General features: G+C 37.6%; 1 gene segment (V, D, J or C); it reads left to right on the forward strand.

Annotated features, from left to right (window-relative positions):
* Positions 1-9,834: 9,834 nt before the first annotated feature.
* Positions 9,835-10,396, forward strand: LOC118576170 (the record flags this gene model as incomplete). The annotated part of the segment is given in 2 exon segments: positions 9,835-9,883; positions 10,007-10,396. Coding segments are annotated over 2 exon segments (439 nt in total), but the record flags the coding sequence as incomplete, so codon positions are not given.
* Between the last annotated feature and the right edge of the window lie 6,139 nt (positions 10,397-16,535).

Here is a 16,535-nt window from a genome sequence, read left to right on the forward strand (position 1 = left end):
TCTATAGTTGAGTTTGAATTCAGAGATTGGTGATGGTTCTTGAAGTTCCTGTACTGAACAAGATTGTGCTATCTATCCTTTTTGTTTATTTGTTTGTTTTTCCCCATATAAAGTTGAATACAGTTATTTTGACGTTTTTGAAGAATTGCTTTGTGATTTTGATGAGTATTACACTAAATCTGTAAATACCTTTTTGTTTTTGTTTTTTTTTTTCTTTTTAGAGATTTTTATTTTTTCTTATGTGTGTGTGTGTGTGTGTTTATTATATGTTTTAATTTTATACATCAGCCATGGGTTACCCTGTCCTCCCCCCTCCCAAACCCAACCCCACTTTCCTATCAGCCCCTCCCCTCCATTCCCATGTCCTCCAGGACCAAGACACCCCTGGGGATTCATTTAAACCTGGTGGATTCAGTACAGGCAGGTCCTGTCCACTCCTTCCAGGCTGAGCATGTGTCCCTGTGTAAGCCCAAGGTTCCAAACAGCCAGATCATGCAATAAGGACAGGTCCTGGTTGCACAGCCTGGGTATCCCTCAAACAGATCAAGCTATTTAATAGTCTCACATATCCAGAGGGCCTGATCTAGCTAGGGGCTCCATAGCTGTTGGTTCATAATTCATGTGCTATCTTTCGATTGGCTATTTGTCCCTGTGCTTTTTGCAAACTTGTATTCAACAATTTACACTCTTGCAGCCCCTCCCCTTTCTCCACAGTTAGACACCTGGAGCTCCTCCTGGGGCCTGGCTGAGGATCTCTGCATCCACTTCCATCAGTTATTAGATGAGAGTTCCAAGATGACTGTTAGGGTGTTTAGTCATCTGATCATGAGAGTAGGTCAGATCAGGCTTTCTCTTGACCATTGCCAGTGGTCTATAGAGGATGTATCATTGTGGATTTCTGGGGACCCCTCCAGAACTCTGCCTATTCCTGTTCTCATGTGGTCTTCATTTATCATGGTCTGTTAATCCTCGTTCTCCCTTTCTGTTCTTGATCCAGCTGGGATCTCCTGTTCCCCTAAGCTTTCTTTCCCTCAAACCTTGCCCTCCATTACTCCCACTCTCATACAGGTTGTTCATGTAGATCTCATCCATTTCTCTGTCATTGGGTGATCCCTGGGTCTTTTCTAGTGTCCCATTTTCTATGTAGCCTCCCTGGAGTTGTGTAGCAGTCTAGTCATCTTTGTTTTACATCTAGTGAGTCCATACCATGTTTGTCCTTCTGAGTCTGGGTTACCTCACTCAGGATGATATTTTCTAGATCCATCCATTTGCCTGCAAACCTCATGATGTCATTGTTTTTCTCTGCTGAGTAGTACTCCATTGTGTATATGTACCATATTTTCTTTATCCATTCTTCAGTTGAAGGTCATCTAGGTTGTTTCCAGGTTCTAGCTATTACAAACAATGCTGATATGAACATAGCTGAGCAGATGCCCTGTGGTATGATTGAACATTCCTTGGGTATATGCCCAAGAGTGCTACAGCTAGGTCTTGGGGGAGATGGATTCCCAATTTTCTAAGGAAGCATCATATTAATTTCCAAATTGTCTGTACAAGCTTACATTCCCACCAGCAGTGGAGGAGAGTTCCCCTTGCTCCATATCCTCTTCAGCATAAGCTGTCTTCTGTGTTTTTGATCTTAGCCATTCTGACAGGTATAAGGTGGTATCTCAGAGATGTTTTGATTTGCATTTCCCAGATAATTAGGGATGTTGAGCATTTCCTTAAATGTCTTTCAGCCATTTGAACTTCCTTTGTGGAGAATTCTGTTTAGTTCTATAGCCCATGTCTTAATTGGACTGTGGAGCATTTTGATGTCTAATTTCTTGAGTTCTTTATATATTCTGGATATCAGCCCTCTGTCAGATGTGGTGTTGGTGAAGACATTTTCCCATTCTGTAGGCTGTCACTTTGTCTTGTTGACTGTATCCTTTGCTCTACAAAAGCTTCTCAGTTTCAACAGGTCCCATTGATTGATTCTTTGTCTCAGTGTCTGTGCTACTAGTGTTAAATTTAAAAAGTGATCTCTGGTGCCAATGTGTTTAAGAGTACTTCCTACTTTCTCTTCTATCAGGTTCAGAGTAACTGGATTTATGTTGAGGTCTTTGATCCACTTGGACTTGAGTTTTGTGCATGGTGACAGATATGGATCTATTTGCAGCCTTCTCCACATTGACATCCAGTTATACCAGCACCATTCGTTGAAGATGCTTTTTCTTTTCCATTGTACATTTTTGGCTTCTGTGTCAAAAACTATATGTTCGTAGGTGTGAGGTTAATGTCAGGGTCTTCAATTAGATTACATTGGTCCACATGTCAGGTGTTTTTGCCAGTACCAAGCTGTTTTTATTATGGTAGCTCTATAGTAGAGCTTGAGGTCGGTGATCGTGATGCCTCCATAGGTTGTTTTATTGTACAAGATTCTTTTGGCTATCCGGGTTTTTTGTTTTTCCTTACGAAGTTGAGTATTATTCTTTCCAGGTCTGTGAAGAATTGTGTTGGTAATTTGATGGGCATTGCATTGAATCTGTAGATTGCTTTTGGTAAGAATGCCATTTTTACTATGTTAATCCTTCCTATCCATGAGCATGGGAGATCTTTCCATTTTCTGACATCTTCTTCAATATCATTTTTCAGGGACTTAAAGTTCTTGTCATATAGGTCCTTCACATGCTTAGTTAGAGTAATCCCAAGGTATTTTATATCATTTGTGGCTATTGTAAAGGGTGATAGATCTCTGATTTCATTCTCAGCCTGTTTGTCTATTGTATAGAGGAGGGCTACTGATATTTTTGAGTTGATCTTGTATCCTGCTATGTTGCTGAAGGTTTTTATTAGCTGTATCAGTTCCTTGGTTGAATTTTTGGGGTCACTCATATATACTAACATGTCATCTGCAAATAGGGAGAGCTTGACTTCTTCCTTTCCAATTTGTATCCCCTTAATCCCTTTATGTTGTCTTATAGCTCTGGCTAGAACTTCAAGTACTATATTTAATAAGTATGGGGAGAGGGGACAGCCTTGCCATGTTCCTGAATGTAGTGGTATTGCTTTGAGTTTCTCTCCATTTAATTTTATGTTGGCTGTTGGCTTGCTGTAAACTGCCTTTATTATGTTTAAGTGTGTTCACTGTATTCCTGATCAATCCAAGACCTTTATCATGAAGGGGTGTTGGATTTTGTCAAATGCCTTTTCTGCATTTAGTGAGATGTTCCTGAGGTTTTTTTCTTTGAGTTTGTTTATATGGTTTATTACATTGATGGACTTACATATGTTGAACCACCCTTGTATCCCTGGGATGAAGCCTGCTGGATCATGGTGGATAATTGTTTGGATGTGTTCTTGGAATCTGTTTGCCAGAATTTTATTGAGTATTTTTGCATCAATGTTCATGAGGGTGATCGGTCTGTATTTCTCTTTCTTTGTTGCATCTTTGTTTGGTTTAGGAATCAGGGTAATTGTAGCCTCATAGAAGGAGTTTGGTAATATACTTTCTGTTTCTATTATTTGTGACTTTTGTACAGGATTTTGTTTCTATATTTCTCTCTCAGTATGTTTATCATTTGTATATTGGAGGGCAACTGATTTTTTTGAGTTAATCTTATACCCTGTAACATTACTGAAGGTGTCTATCAGCTCTAGGAGTTCCCTGGTAGAATTTTTGGGATCACTTATGTGTACTATGATATCGTCTACAAATAGTGAAAGTTTGACTTCTTCCTTTCCAATTTGTATCCTCTTGATATTCTTTTGTTGTCTTAATTCTAGAGATAGACCTTGGAGTACCATATTGAATAGATATGGTGAGAGTGGACAGCCTTGTCTTGTTCCTGATTTTAGTGAAATCAATTTGAAAAACTCTCTGCTATATTGATGTTGTCTGTGGGCTTGCTGTATAGTTCTTTTGTTATGTTTAGGTATGTTTCTTTTATACCAGCTTGATCTCCAAGACCTTTATGATGAATGGGTGTTAAATTTTGTCAGTCTTTTTCATTATCTAGTGAGATAATCATATGTTTTTTCATCTTTCAGTTTGTTTATATGGTGAATGACATTGCCAGATTTTCATATGTGGAACCACCCCTGTATCTTTGGTGAAAAGCCTACTTGATCATGGTGGATGATTTTTTTATGTGTTGTTGGATTTGATTTGCCTGTATTTTACTGAGTATTTTTATATCAATATTCATGAGGGAAAATGGACTGTAATTTTCTTTCTTTGTTGCATCTTTGTGTGGGTTAAGTATCGGAGTAATTGTAGTCTAACAAAAAGAGTTTGGCAATATTCCTTCTGTTTCTATTGTGTTGAATAATTTGAGAAGTATTGGTATTAGATCTTCTTTGAAATTCTCATAGAATTCTGTATTGAAACCATCTGTTCTGGCGATTTTTTTTTTGTACTCTTACAGTTATCCCCCATTCAACACCACTGTCTTCCATGTTTCTAGTAGGATGGCCCCACTTCAAGTGTTCAACTGATTTTTATTTCCAAAATTTCAAAATCCATATTCCTCCTAACAAATGTATGGTCAAGCTTATCATAGAATTATTTGTATTCCTATGCTTAGCTTCTGTCTTAGATAGGGTCTCTATTTCTGTGAAGAGACACCACGACCATGGCAACTCTTAATGAGGCAAACATTTTATTGGATCTGTATTATAGTTTCAGAGGTTTGCAAGTGACAATGACACACTGGCCAAGCTTGAGCATCAGAGACCTCAAAACCTACCCCCCAGTGAAACATTTCTTCCAGCAATGCCACACTTACTTCAACAAGGACACAACTCCTAAATGTGTCACTCCCTACAGTCCAAACTTTAGAACATGAGAGCATGGGGGAGTATTCATAGTCAAACCACAACACCCACCTAACCTTTCTTATTTGGAGTTGTAAATTTGGAAGGCTACTGAAAGAGTTCTGGTAGAGAGAAAAGATGGTTGCAATTGATTATGAACAGAAGGTAAATCCAGAATAGGTGATGTGTAGAGGGTAGAAAATGTGACCATCCTAAAAAATAGTTTAAATTGCTTCCCTATAGGGCAGCATGGCTTCAGAAATACACATTTGTTCATTCCAGATTAGGTACAATGAACAGGAATGTCATAGTCTGCTGAATATGATAGTACTGAGGAGAAGCACTTCCTGCATTGACACTGACTGATCAGACCTCCAACTACACCCTCTAGTGGCTATGTGCACAGCAGAGGAAAAGGAAGAAAGAAAACTCTGGATGGACTTTGCTCTCCACAGGTGAGAAATGCACTGTGTAAGAGGTCACAGAATACAAACTACTCTCACAACCACAGATTGACCTTCCCTGAGGACTAGAAATCTTGAACTGGAAGGATGGATTAGTAATTAAAAATCCTTAGGCTGAGTATTTGCATGATTCAGAATTTATAATTGTAAGGATCAGGATAGGATACATAGTGTTTTAATTACATCCCTGCTGAGAATTATAATTTTCCCTCCTAACCAAGCCCTCAGAGTTGAAGCTGTCTGTCTCTTTCACTCTTATATTGATATACATATCTGAATGTCTCCTAGTATTCACACCCATGAACAATTCACATACTTTCTTCTGAATCTCTCATCTCATCAGGCACATACACATCTCTAGTTTCTTTTTTGTTTTTTCAATAATATTGTCCTATTTATATTTTACCAATATTGGTATTTTGACTATATGTATGTCTATGTACCATATGTGTGGACCCTTTATTTTATGTTGGTAAATAAAAAGCAGGTAAGTTCTGGTGTCTATAATTTGCCATATTCCCATTGAGTCTCCCTCATATAACCTAGTTATTGTTGACTCTTTATTGTTTTGTTATTTTGCATGAGTTGTCTTTGTGATAGAGAAAGCATATGTGGCTCCCTTTATCAGCCGTTTGCTAGAAGTCTCTTGGAGCCTCTGAGCCTGATCTCTGCTATTTGAAGGTCTTGTGCAGAATGTCTCTTCAGCTTAGTGTTCCCTTCTGGAGAGGCTGGTCCCAGGCAGATGCCCTAGTTGTTGGTTTAGTTTCTGTGAGTCCCTGTGTGTCCAGGTTTGTCAGTTGTGAGTGTTTTGTTGTGGTGCCCTTGACACCACAGGGTCCTACCATACTTCCCCATCTCCTTCCTCAGGGTTCCCCAAGCTCCACCTAATGTTTGGCTGTGGGTCTTTGCATCTGTTTCCATCAATTTCTAGGTGAAGCCTCTCTGAGAGTTGGGCTAGGCACCAATCTATGAGTATAGCAGAATATCATTAGGAATTACCAAATGAACTTTTTACTTATGATATTTCAAACACTCATGATATTCTTCAGTATATCCTCATTGTGAAACATATTTGTAAATAGGCACAGAATAAGTTTGTAGGAATTGATACAATTTCCACACTTTGCACCTTTGTTTGTTTAATGCCTTCTTATCAATGTTTATTGCTTTGTAGAAAGAAATGGGATGTATGTTTGTGTTTACATGAGTATCTGACTGTATTTGAACAATTATCTCTTTTTCTCTGATCTACTCCTTCTGTTAGATATTATGTGTTCAACACTTCCTGCCTTCTAGTTTGTGGTGCCAATGTTTTGCTTGACCCTTAGCTACAGCAGCAGTAGCAGCATCACCAAGGCACCACTTTAACCATACTATCTGAAACAGCCTAAAATTTGTTATAGAACTATGGAACAGCTTTATATTAGATAGCTTTGGCACAATATAGACAAATTAAAGTTCTAATCATATATATGCTTAGGGTTTTCAAAATATTATGCATATTATCCTTATCCTTGGCTAATACTATTTCCAATCTACATAGTTTTATTTGAAGTAACTCAAATGTGCATTGAACATTTGTGGAGGGAATAACAACTTCTCTACTCCATTAACTAAGTTTAATATATTATAATAAGTATTTCCTTACTGGTTTCAAAAATTAGATTTTTTTCCTGATATAGTCCAGGTCTCATGTAGATCTGCCTGAACAGAAACTGGCAGTCAAAGATGGCCTCGAAATTCTGGCATTCCTGCTTCCTTCTCTCAAGAGCTGGCACTACAGGAGTGCATCAGTTCATGCAATGATGGGCCTCTAACCAAAAGTAAAGTTATTATAGTAGACAAGAAGTCCATCAATTAAGCTACTTTCAAAAAGTTAGTTTCTTACTTCTTAGGAGCAAGAACTGAACTGCATATGTATGTTTTCTGCATAAATTTATGCCTTATACCCTATAACTTATTCTCCCTAATGCTGCTGATTATTCACAGGAAGAAACAGTCCCAATTTCAATTCATAAATTTTGCTGAGTGCATTTTAATTCCCATTGATGATTTTTCATATATTTTCTGGTTTCCACATGGACAAACATCCATCCCTGTCTGTTTTCTAACAATCTCACCAGCAGGAGGAGCCAATAATACATGTTTATCCAATTAAGACACCAACTTTTGCACTGCTATCCAGTTAACAGTAACTGTAACATTAGCGACAAGAGAAGTTTCCAGTTTCTGATTCACATGCCCTCCAGCATTTTTTCCTAGTCCCTCTCCACTTCTGTGAGAGTGGTCTGGGCTCATTTTGTATTCATTGTTAGCCAGTGGGAACTGGAGATCCTGACAATTCCTTGTTTTGTAGATGGAGAAAAGCTATCCTGGGATACTAGCCCTGAACAGTGACGTTCCTGGACAGGAGGATTAGTATCACACCTGTTTCCTTTTCCTTTCACTCACTGTACTCTAGTGCAGACCTGGTACAGCTGCTGGAGTGCAGATTCTTGTCACCTGAGTGGAGGTTGCTGGTTAGCATCTTGAAAGTTTCCAAAGTTGAGAATATAAAGGCCATAGGAAGAAATCTGTCAGTATGCCTGAAGGAAAACATTTGACATAATACAGCTGTCGTGGAATATCTCCCCTGTGATCTCAAATGATCATTATAGGAAGGGGAAAGACAGGCAAGGTGTGACTTTTCATGAGCTATTGAGATATCTCTTTTGGTATTTTTTTTCTATTTTGCATATTGCTAATGATATGAATCTGTAGAAATGAATTATTTTTATTTTTTCAATTTAGTAACTTCCAACAGTAAAATAAATTACTATTTTGATATATTCTGTATGTTTGTGGGCAAAATGTAATTGCTTAATCAAAACATACATACATGGTATCAGTTTCTTAAATATATTCATATTAATGGATATAATCAGGACACAGGGCATATATTTTTTGTCTCTATTGAAGACTTTGATATAGCTCTCAAAGCAAATGCTATGACTCTAGTCAACTTTTTCTTTGACATTTTAGGTCAATCAGTTTCTTCATGTATCCACTTATTCTTTTTGAGACCACTCCTGTGCTTATCATCATATCCAGGTCCTGTGTAGGTGTCATTCTAACCCTGACAGATCTCTGTCTCCTATGGAGTAGTTGTGGAAAACTCTTTGCAGTCAACCCTTCATGAAAACTCACACTAAGTCCACCATACCCTTACTCCCAAGGAACACACAAGCTGGATTCCAATATGGCTGTAACTCCCTGTGTACAGTTTCCATTTCACTTTGTTACATGTTTCTCTCACCACATGACTTGTATTCCTCTTCCTTGAACCTAAATAAAGAGATATATCCTCTTAGTATCTGGAAGAGTTATGCTGTCAACAGCAAACGCAAGGGTAGTTAGTAACTGAGCTGTCATAAACAGAGCAAAATAAGATTGTGTGAAAAAAATGAGTTAGTTACATGAGATTCTGACATTTACACACCGAGTTTTCCAATATTTTATTTTTATTCATGTGGAAATCATCATGATCAAGAAGCTGCTTCCTGAGTTGTCTAGATCAGTCCTAATGGACACTCTAGGTTCAGGGAATATTTTGAAAAATGGGTTAAAAAGATTGTAAGAACCAGAAGATCAGGAAATTTGCTATGAGTTTGCTATCTCCTAATAACATCCAAAGCTATATATGTAAAATCTCACCAATATGTCTGCATAAACGTGAGCTGAACAAGGAGGATAACAATGAACCTGCCATACTGGTTGGGAAGTCTTCATGAGGCCTCAGTTCTTCACAAAAAACCACAGACTACTGAACAAAGCTCATGGCAGAAGATGTGCTCCTCTCCAGGGAAGAGCACACCAATTGCTTGTCCATGGCCTAACGGACATGTAACATAATACAGATCCAAAAATGTTATTTAAGAATACATATATATATATATATATATATATATATATATATATATATATATGTGTGTGTGTGTGTGTGTGTGTGTGTGTGTGTGTGTGTGTGTGCAATAACAATTAATGAAAACAAAAAGAATTCATGAATTTGAAGAGGGAAGGATCAAGTATTTGGGGGGTTTTAGAGGGAGGAAAGATAAAAGAGAAATGTTATAATTAAAATTCAATCTCACATATAACGAGGAAACAAAAAAGATAAAGCTGCACCACATCAATAACATCTATATATCTATGAAAGGACCATGTAATAATTTGTCTACTGTTTAGAACTGTGGCATACATATGTCACAGTCCCTGCCATTGAGGGAAATGGAACATGAAATCCTATTTAGAAAATAATCAAAAAGTAAATAAGGTGCAATTCATAGACTGGAACTGCTCTTTCATCTCCCAAGAGAAGTACATTCCCTACAGATTAACCTGTACTGCCTTTTTTGTCTGAGACATAGGAGGACCACAGGCCTTTAATGAATAACTTACCTGACCATCCCTGCAGTTGTTCCCATCCTTTGTTGATTTGCATGTTCCCAGAGCACAGCCCACTGCCTTGAGGTCTTCTTCATATTCAGGTCACACCCCTCTCAAGAGTCAGCCTCAGACAGGTCACAGCACAGACATGAGGGCCCCCACTCCACTCCTGGGGTTACTGCTTCTCTCTCTCACAGGTAAGGAAGACACCATTGAAAGTGTACACAGCTGAGTGTGGTCAGTGCTAGCTGGTCTCTGGGAAAGTCCTCTTATATCAGAATTAATTCCATGGTAATTTTTTTTCAATTTTCCAATCTCAGGAGCCAAATGTGATGTTCAGATGACCCAGTCTCCAGCCTCCTTGTCTGCATCTGTGGGAGAAAGTGTCACCATGACATGCCAAGCAAGTCAGGACATTTATAGTGACTTAGCATGGTATCAGCAGAAACCAGGGAACTCTCCCAAGCTCCTGATCTATGGTGCGAAATACTTGGCAGATGGGGTTCCATCAAGGTTTAGTGGCACTGGATCTGGCACACAGTATTCTCTCAAGATTAGCAGCCTGCAGGCTGAAGATATTGCGACTTATTACTGCCAATACATTTATGGTACCCCTCCCACAGTGATTCATGCCATGACACAAACCATCAGAGAAGCAGAAGTGAGAGCCCAGGCTGTCTTGATTGCTACTTCTGATGTTTCTAGCTACTGTAAGTGTTCCTCTTTGCCTGGAGTTACAGGACAATGTCAGGTTTCTATGTGCAGATCTGTTTTTATTTAGACAAACTGTTCTGTGTCCCCTTCCCCAGGCCTATCATTAAAAACAAGGGAATGCTTCTCATGACTTATATGAGAAAATAACTTTTCCAGAGTATCAGAGTTATGGCAACAGCTGAGATTCTTGCAACAATGGTGTAAACAGCACACACACACACACACACACACACACACACACACACACACACACACAAATTTGGAGTTGCCTTAGAAAGAAAATTTTTGTCTAATTATTGCTTTAAAATTCTAAGGAGGCAGTTTGGCAAGAGAGCTTAGTGATTAGGAAAACTAGCTGCTCTTCCACTGGAACTAGGTTTGATTCCCAGCACCCATACCATGGCTAGCAAACTTTTATAACTGCAGTCCCAGTATATCTTAGACCTCCTTTTCTTCTAGCTTCTGAGACATTGTACTCATGTGGTATACAAACAAATATGCAGCCAAAACACCAGTACACATTGAATAAAAATAATAAGTATTAATTATTTTCAAAACCCTACAGGGCTAGTATTCAGAAAAACTGATACTGGAAAGAGATTATCTTCACAATCTAGAGTCTACTGTTTATTGAACATAAGTCTTTTTGACAATATGCTCCTCAGGTCATAGGGTGTCAACTCTTGTATTATATCAATGGAGAGGAAGGAATTTCTTTTATTAACTGTTCATCTCTTGCTTTGCTAGAAGTACAAGTGTCTTAGTTAATTTTCTTTTGTTTTTTGGGGGGTAAGGGGGGCTTTATGTGGATTATACTACTACATCATAGTTCATCACTGAAGGAATTTAGGCCAGAAACTCAAATAGGGCTGAATCTGGGAGGCTAAGTAAGAGTGATGCTTATGGACTTGTTCATTGCGGCCCGCTCAATTTTTTTTTTTTATGTTTTTATTTGTTATCTGAGTACACTTTTCCCACCCTCTATTCTTCTCATTGATACCCACCTCCTCTCCCATCCAGATCTTCTCCATTTCAGTCTTCCATTAGAAAAGAACACTCTTCTAGAAGATAACAGCAAAATAAAATTCTATAAGATAAAATGAAACCTGTCATATTGAAGTTGGACAAGACAATCCAACAGAAAAACAAAAGAGCTCCAAGAGAAGCAACAAGTGTCAGAGCACCACTTCCTTACACATTCAGGATTCACAAGAAAGTACTGAACTGAAAACTATAGCACACAGACAGAGGACCTGGTGCAGACACAGGGAGGTCCTGTGCACACTGTTTCTGCCACTGTCAGTTCTTATCAACTTGGCTCATTAGCTGAGAGGACCTTGTTCTCTTGATGTCATCCATCTCTGGGTCACCATGATCACTTTCTGCTTCCTCTTCCGTGATATTTCCTGGGTTCTAGGGGGAGGAAATTGAGTGACACATCCCATATAGAGATACGTGTTCCATACTCTCTATCTCTCTATTAATAATGTCCTGCTATTGGTCTCTCTTTATTTGTTCTTATCTGCTGCAGGAGTTGGTTTTTCTAATGATGGCTGAATAAGGCATCAATGGATGAGCAGACCACAACTATCTATAAGAGTAATTTTTTATTTATATAAATATATACATATATACATATACATATACACATACATATACATATATATGTTGCTTGGTAGAATTTGGTTTTACTTTAGGTCTCTGGGCCATCTATACTCTAGCACTTAGCTACCAAAGCAGTGTCCAGTATGGGTTCCATCTAATGGATTGAGCCTCAAGCAAAATCAGACTTTGATATGTTACTCTCACAAGTTTTTGCCACCATTTCTCTAGCATATTTTATAGGCATGATAGATATAGATCAAAGATGTTATGGTTGGGCTGGTATTCACTTGGTAGCTTGCAGAGAGCCTTTCCATGTCATAGACAATAGAAAATGGAGATTGAGTTTCTATGTAGGCCCCAGCTTGACCTCTCCATGTTCAATGACTTGTGAGGGTGTTGTCTTCATCAATGGAATCTTACTGTCAGTTTGTAGGAGAGCAACTTATTTTCTTGTCAATAGCCTAGGTTGTTTGGGAATTTTCATGGAAGCCATTTGGCCAAAAAAATCAATTGAATGACACCAAATCCCTACACTGAGCTTCATTTGGTGAAAAGTGATAGCTAGTGGGAGTTCTGTCTTCTTCATTATTTAGAGAATTCATTGGGGTCACTATTATGTATTATATGAAGGTTGCACTGCACAAGGGCCTTGTTCACACCCTCAGTTCTTTCCTTCAACTTCTTCTCATCTGATTCTTTACCCCCAAGGTCCAATCCACTCATAAAATCTTTACCCTTTCCCCCACCCAAGGAGATCCACTTTCTCCCTCAGCTGTTCTCTATGCCTAACCTCTCTGGTTCTATAAATTGTAGTTTGATTATAGTGTATTTAATGGCTTACCTTTCCTTTGCTGTGGTAAGATACCATTAACAATGCAATTTTTAAAAGAAAGAATTTAATTTGGGTGCTTGTATTTTCAAAGTGTTTGTTGGGAATCAATATAGTGGGAAGTATGTCAACAGGCAGGCATTCATGGTGCTGGAGCAATATATAAGAGCTTAGATTTTTATCTGCCAATAGTAAGCAGAGAGAAGCTAAAAGGTCACTGAGAATGGATTGAGCTTTTGAAACCTCAACGACATTCCTTAGTGCTATACTTCCTAAAATAGCTAATCTTTCCTGATCAGTTCCAACAATCTGGGCCCAGGCACTCAAATGTGTGAACCTATGTGGATATTCTCATTTCAACCACCATAGCAAGTGAGATTTCCAATAAAGAACACTGTAGGGAAAGATTTAGTCACAGTTGGACAGGTAAGTGTAGGCATTTCTCAGCAACCTTGGACCAACTAGGCTTGATCTAGGGACACAGTCCTTTCTAATAAAAAAATTTAACTGGAAACCACACTTCACAAAGGTGCATGAACACCACTCTCCAAAGAATGCAATTAAGTCATTTTAACCAATGGTTTAATGGAATCCTCCATTATGGCTAAAAATGCCCATGAAGATATAATGGAGTAGTAGTAGTCAACCTATCCTGTCTAAAACTGACTTTATATAAAATGTTCTTAAAATAACTTTGTATGAAAAATGTCCTATTTACTATCTTATACATGTTCATGATCTATCATGTATATGATTGCAATAAGATATATCATGGTAAAAGGATATATGCATTGAAAAAGGGTATCAATGAAAACAGAAAATTATATACCTTAGACCTCTCAGCAACCATATTCTCTTCTCCTGTAGATGACAAGCAGAAGCACATAGAACTATCTGCTGAGAAAATTTCATGAAGAGAATGATAATACTCTATTGCAGTTTATCTTCCTTTACTTCAGTTTGACACTGAATAAAATCTTTTCCTGTTTCACTCTATGATTCTGTCTCCAATTCTTTGAACAAGACCCCAAACCCTGAGGAGACAGAAGTCCAGACAGGTAGCTGACATAATGAATGAGGGTAATGTAAAGAAATTAACAAGTATTGAGGCAAAAGGTATTTAGTCCTGCTTGAAATATGAAACAAACAAAAATTCAGTTTGAAACTGGGGAGAAGGCTAACTGATGGTATTTTACCAATGAAGTTGTACAAATAGATTGAGCCAATGGAGAACAGAGAAAGCATGGACCTACAAATCATGCCTTTTCAACCTGTATGTGTATTTTTACCATGTTTATAAGCTATTGGGATTTTCATTGGGGAAAGTGTGTCTATACAGATATAGTTGTGTATTTACATCATTTCCAAATCCTCCTGTTTCCACTCCAATTATCCCTATGGCCTTGTGCCATATCATCTTTAATTCTTGTTGTCTTCTTCAGTTATTATTGCTACACACTCACCACCCCCTCACACACACAGAAGGAGAAAGATGAGTGAGTGAGTGAGAGAGAGACACAGAGAAAGATAATAGATATGTTTATATATAGCTCTTGCTGAGTCCATTTTAAATTGCTCATATTTATATGTGTCTAGGAGTAACTTTGAAGAATTGGATACTTGTTAATTGATTAGTCCCTGGAGATCACAGATTTTTCCTTTATTAACAGTCATCAGTTGCCTTCATGTAGGAGATTTCCCTCATCTACAATGTTCTGTCAGTTTTTGTTGTTATTGTGCTGGTTTGTGTTGGCAAAGAGATGATGGAAAAAATTTGATGATGAGGAATTTAACTGATATCAAAGCAGAAAATGAGTAAGTAGGAAGTAAAAAAAAGTGAAGGGAGGGAGGGATGAATAATAAATAGCACTGTATATTTGGAAAAAACCATTGGTAAAATTGTTATTTTATGCTTATTTAAATATATAAATTTTTATATTATTATATATATATATATATATATATGCCATAATATCTATATAAAATTTAGAAGAAGTTGTGCAATTTGGGGTCATAGTGGTTACCAGAAAGAGTCATAGTTATCTAAAAAAAACCTTAGTTCAGGGCAGGGGAGACCTTCCTTGAAGATGTTAGTTAAAATTGTCAAAGAGATTATCAAAATGATATAGCAAATGTGGTTATATATTGTGTATGCCAATAAAATTTGCCTGAATATCAGTGGACAGAACAAGTCACTAGATTAAATATAGAGGGCAGGCAGTGGTTGCACACACCTTTAACCCTAGCACACAGGAGGCAGAGATCCATCTTGATTTCTTTGAGTTCAAAGCCACACTGGACTACATGAAATTGAATCATTTTAGGAGAGAAAACAGAGCTAGGCAGTGGTAGTACACACCTTTAATCCCAGTACTGGAAAGCACACACACTTTTAATCCCAGGAAATGATGGCCGGGGAGAGAGGTATATAAGGCATGAGGAAAGAGGAACTAAAGGTTTTTCAGCAGGGAAAGCTAGAGGCTTTTTCAGCTGGAGCCTTTGGGGTGAGGACTCAGAGTACTTCAATGAGAGGGTTCATGTATTTGGTGAGGTGAGACTTGGCAGTGGGGCTGTTTCTTTGTCTCTGATATTTCAGCATTTATCACAATATGTGGATCATTTTTTTAAATTAAAAGACTTAGTAGAATTTGTGATACTCGTACTGTGCTAGGTTCCAGAAGAGCCAGGGAAAGGAAAAATGGGAAAATAGCCACAAGGGCCTAGTTTTGTCCTTGAATAAGCATACACTCGACCATATCTCTTCTACAACCCTTCCTTGCTTAGTAGGACTTCTCAGACACCTGAAGGACTGAGACACAGTCATATAGCTTAGCCCTTTCCAAAATACTTATGTCAGATCCTCTGAAAACCCTTTCTCCATATACAGACCATATTTAGAATCCTACCACTATTGGTTTGGATGTATCCTGTTAAGATTGTTGTCATATATGGCTGAAAAAAAGGTAAAATTGTACAAAAGGAGCTGTTTCACTGTACTCATTACTAATCATCATCATCATCATCATCATCATCATCATCATCAAATTGGACTTCAAACAAGACTGCTTAGGGTAATTAAAATGTGTTTTCTGAAGAAGCCTCAATATCTTGTATTTCTCTGATAGAATTATGGGTAGCTGTCCACCAAGAGATGAGTGGATAATGAAAATTCCATGTATGTATTAATATTATCTAACTTCAAAGAAAAATGGAATTATAATATTTCAGGAAAATTGATCTACTTATAGTGTTTAATATTAATTGTATCCACATTATCTTAGAAAGAAAAAACTTTCTTTTCTGGAGGAATATAGATAATGATAACTATATATGTAAGCAAGTGTACGTGTGTATAGTGTCATATGTGGAAAAGAGACAAGAAAGGCTACAAATTAAAATATAAAATTGGACTGAATCTAGGTAATCAACATGAGGTACAAATGAATATATATATATATATAATTGTCTCATGCTAATTTCATTACAGAATTTTCATTTTGGGATGTAGAATAGTGCTTACAAATATATTTAGCAGCAACAGTGTAATTTCTTATGTAAGGCTCCACAGCTCCCATCCATTGTTTGCTCTAACTGTAGCTGTTAATTTGGACAGATAGATTTTGGGACTGGTTACATGTTGGTGTGTGATTTTCTTTTGCAATTTTATTTATGATGAATTTTATTTAAAATGTTCATATGAA

Source organism: Onychomys torridus, unplaced genomic scaffold (genome assembly GCF_903995425.1).
Source record: "Onychomys torridus unplaced genomic scaffold, mOncTor1.1, whole genome shotgun sequence".
Lineage (NCBI taxonomy): Eukaryota > Metazoa > Chordata > Mammalia > Rodentia > Cricetidae > Onychomys > Onychomys torridus.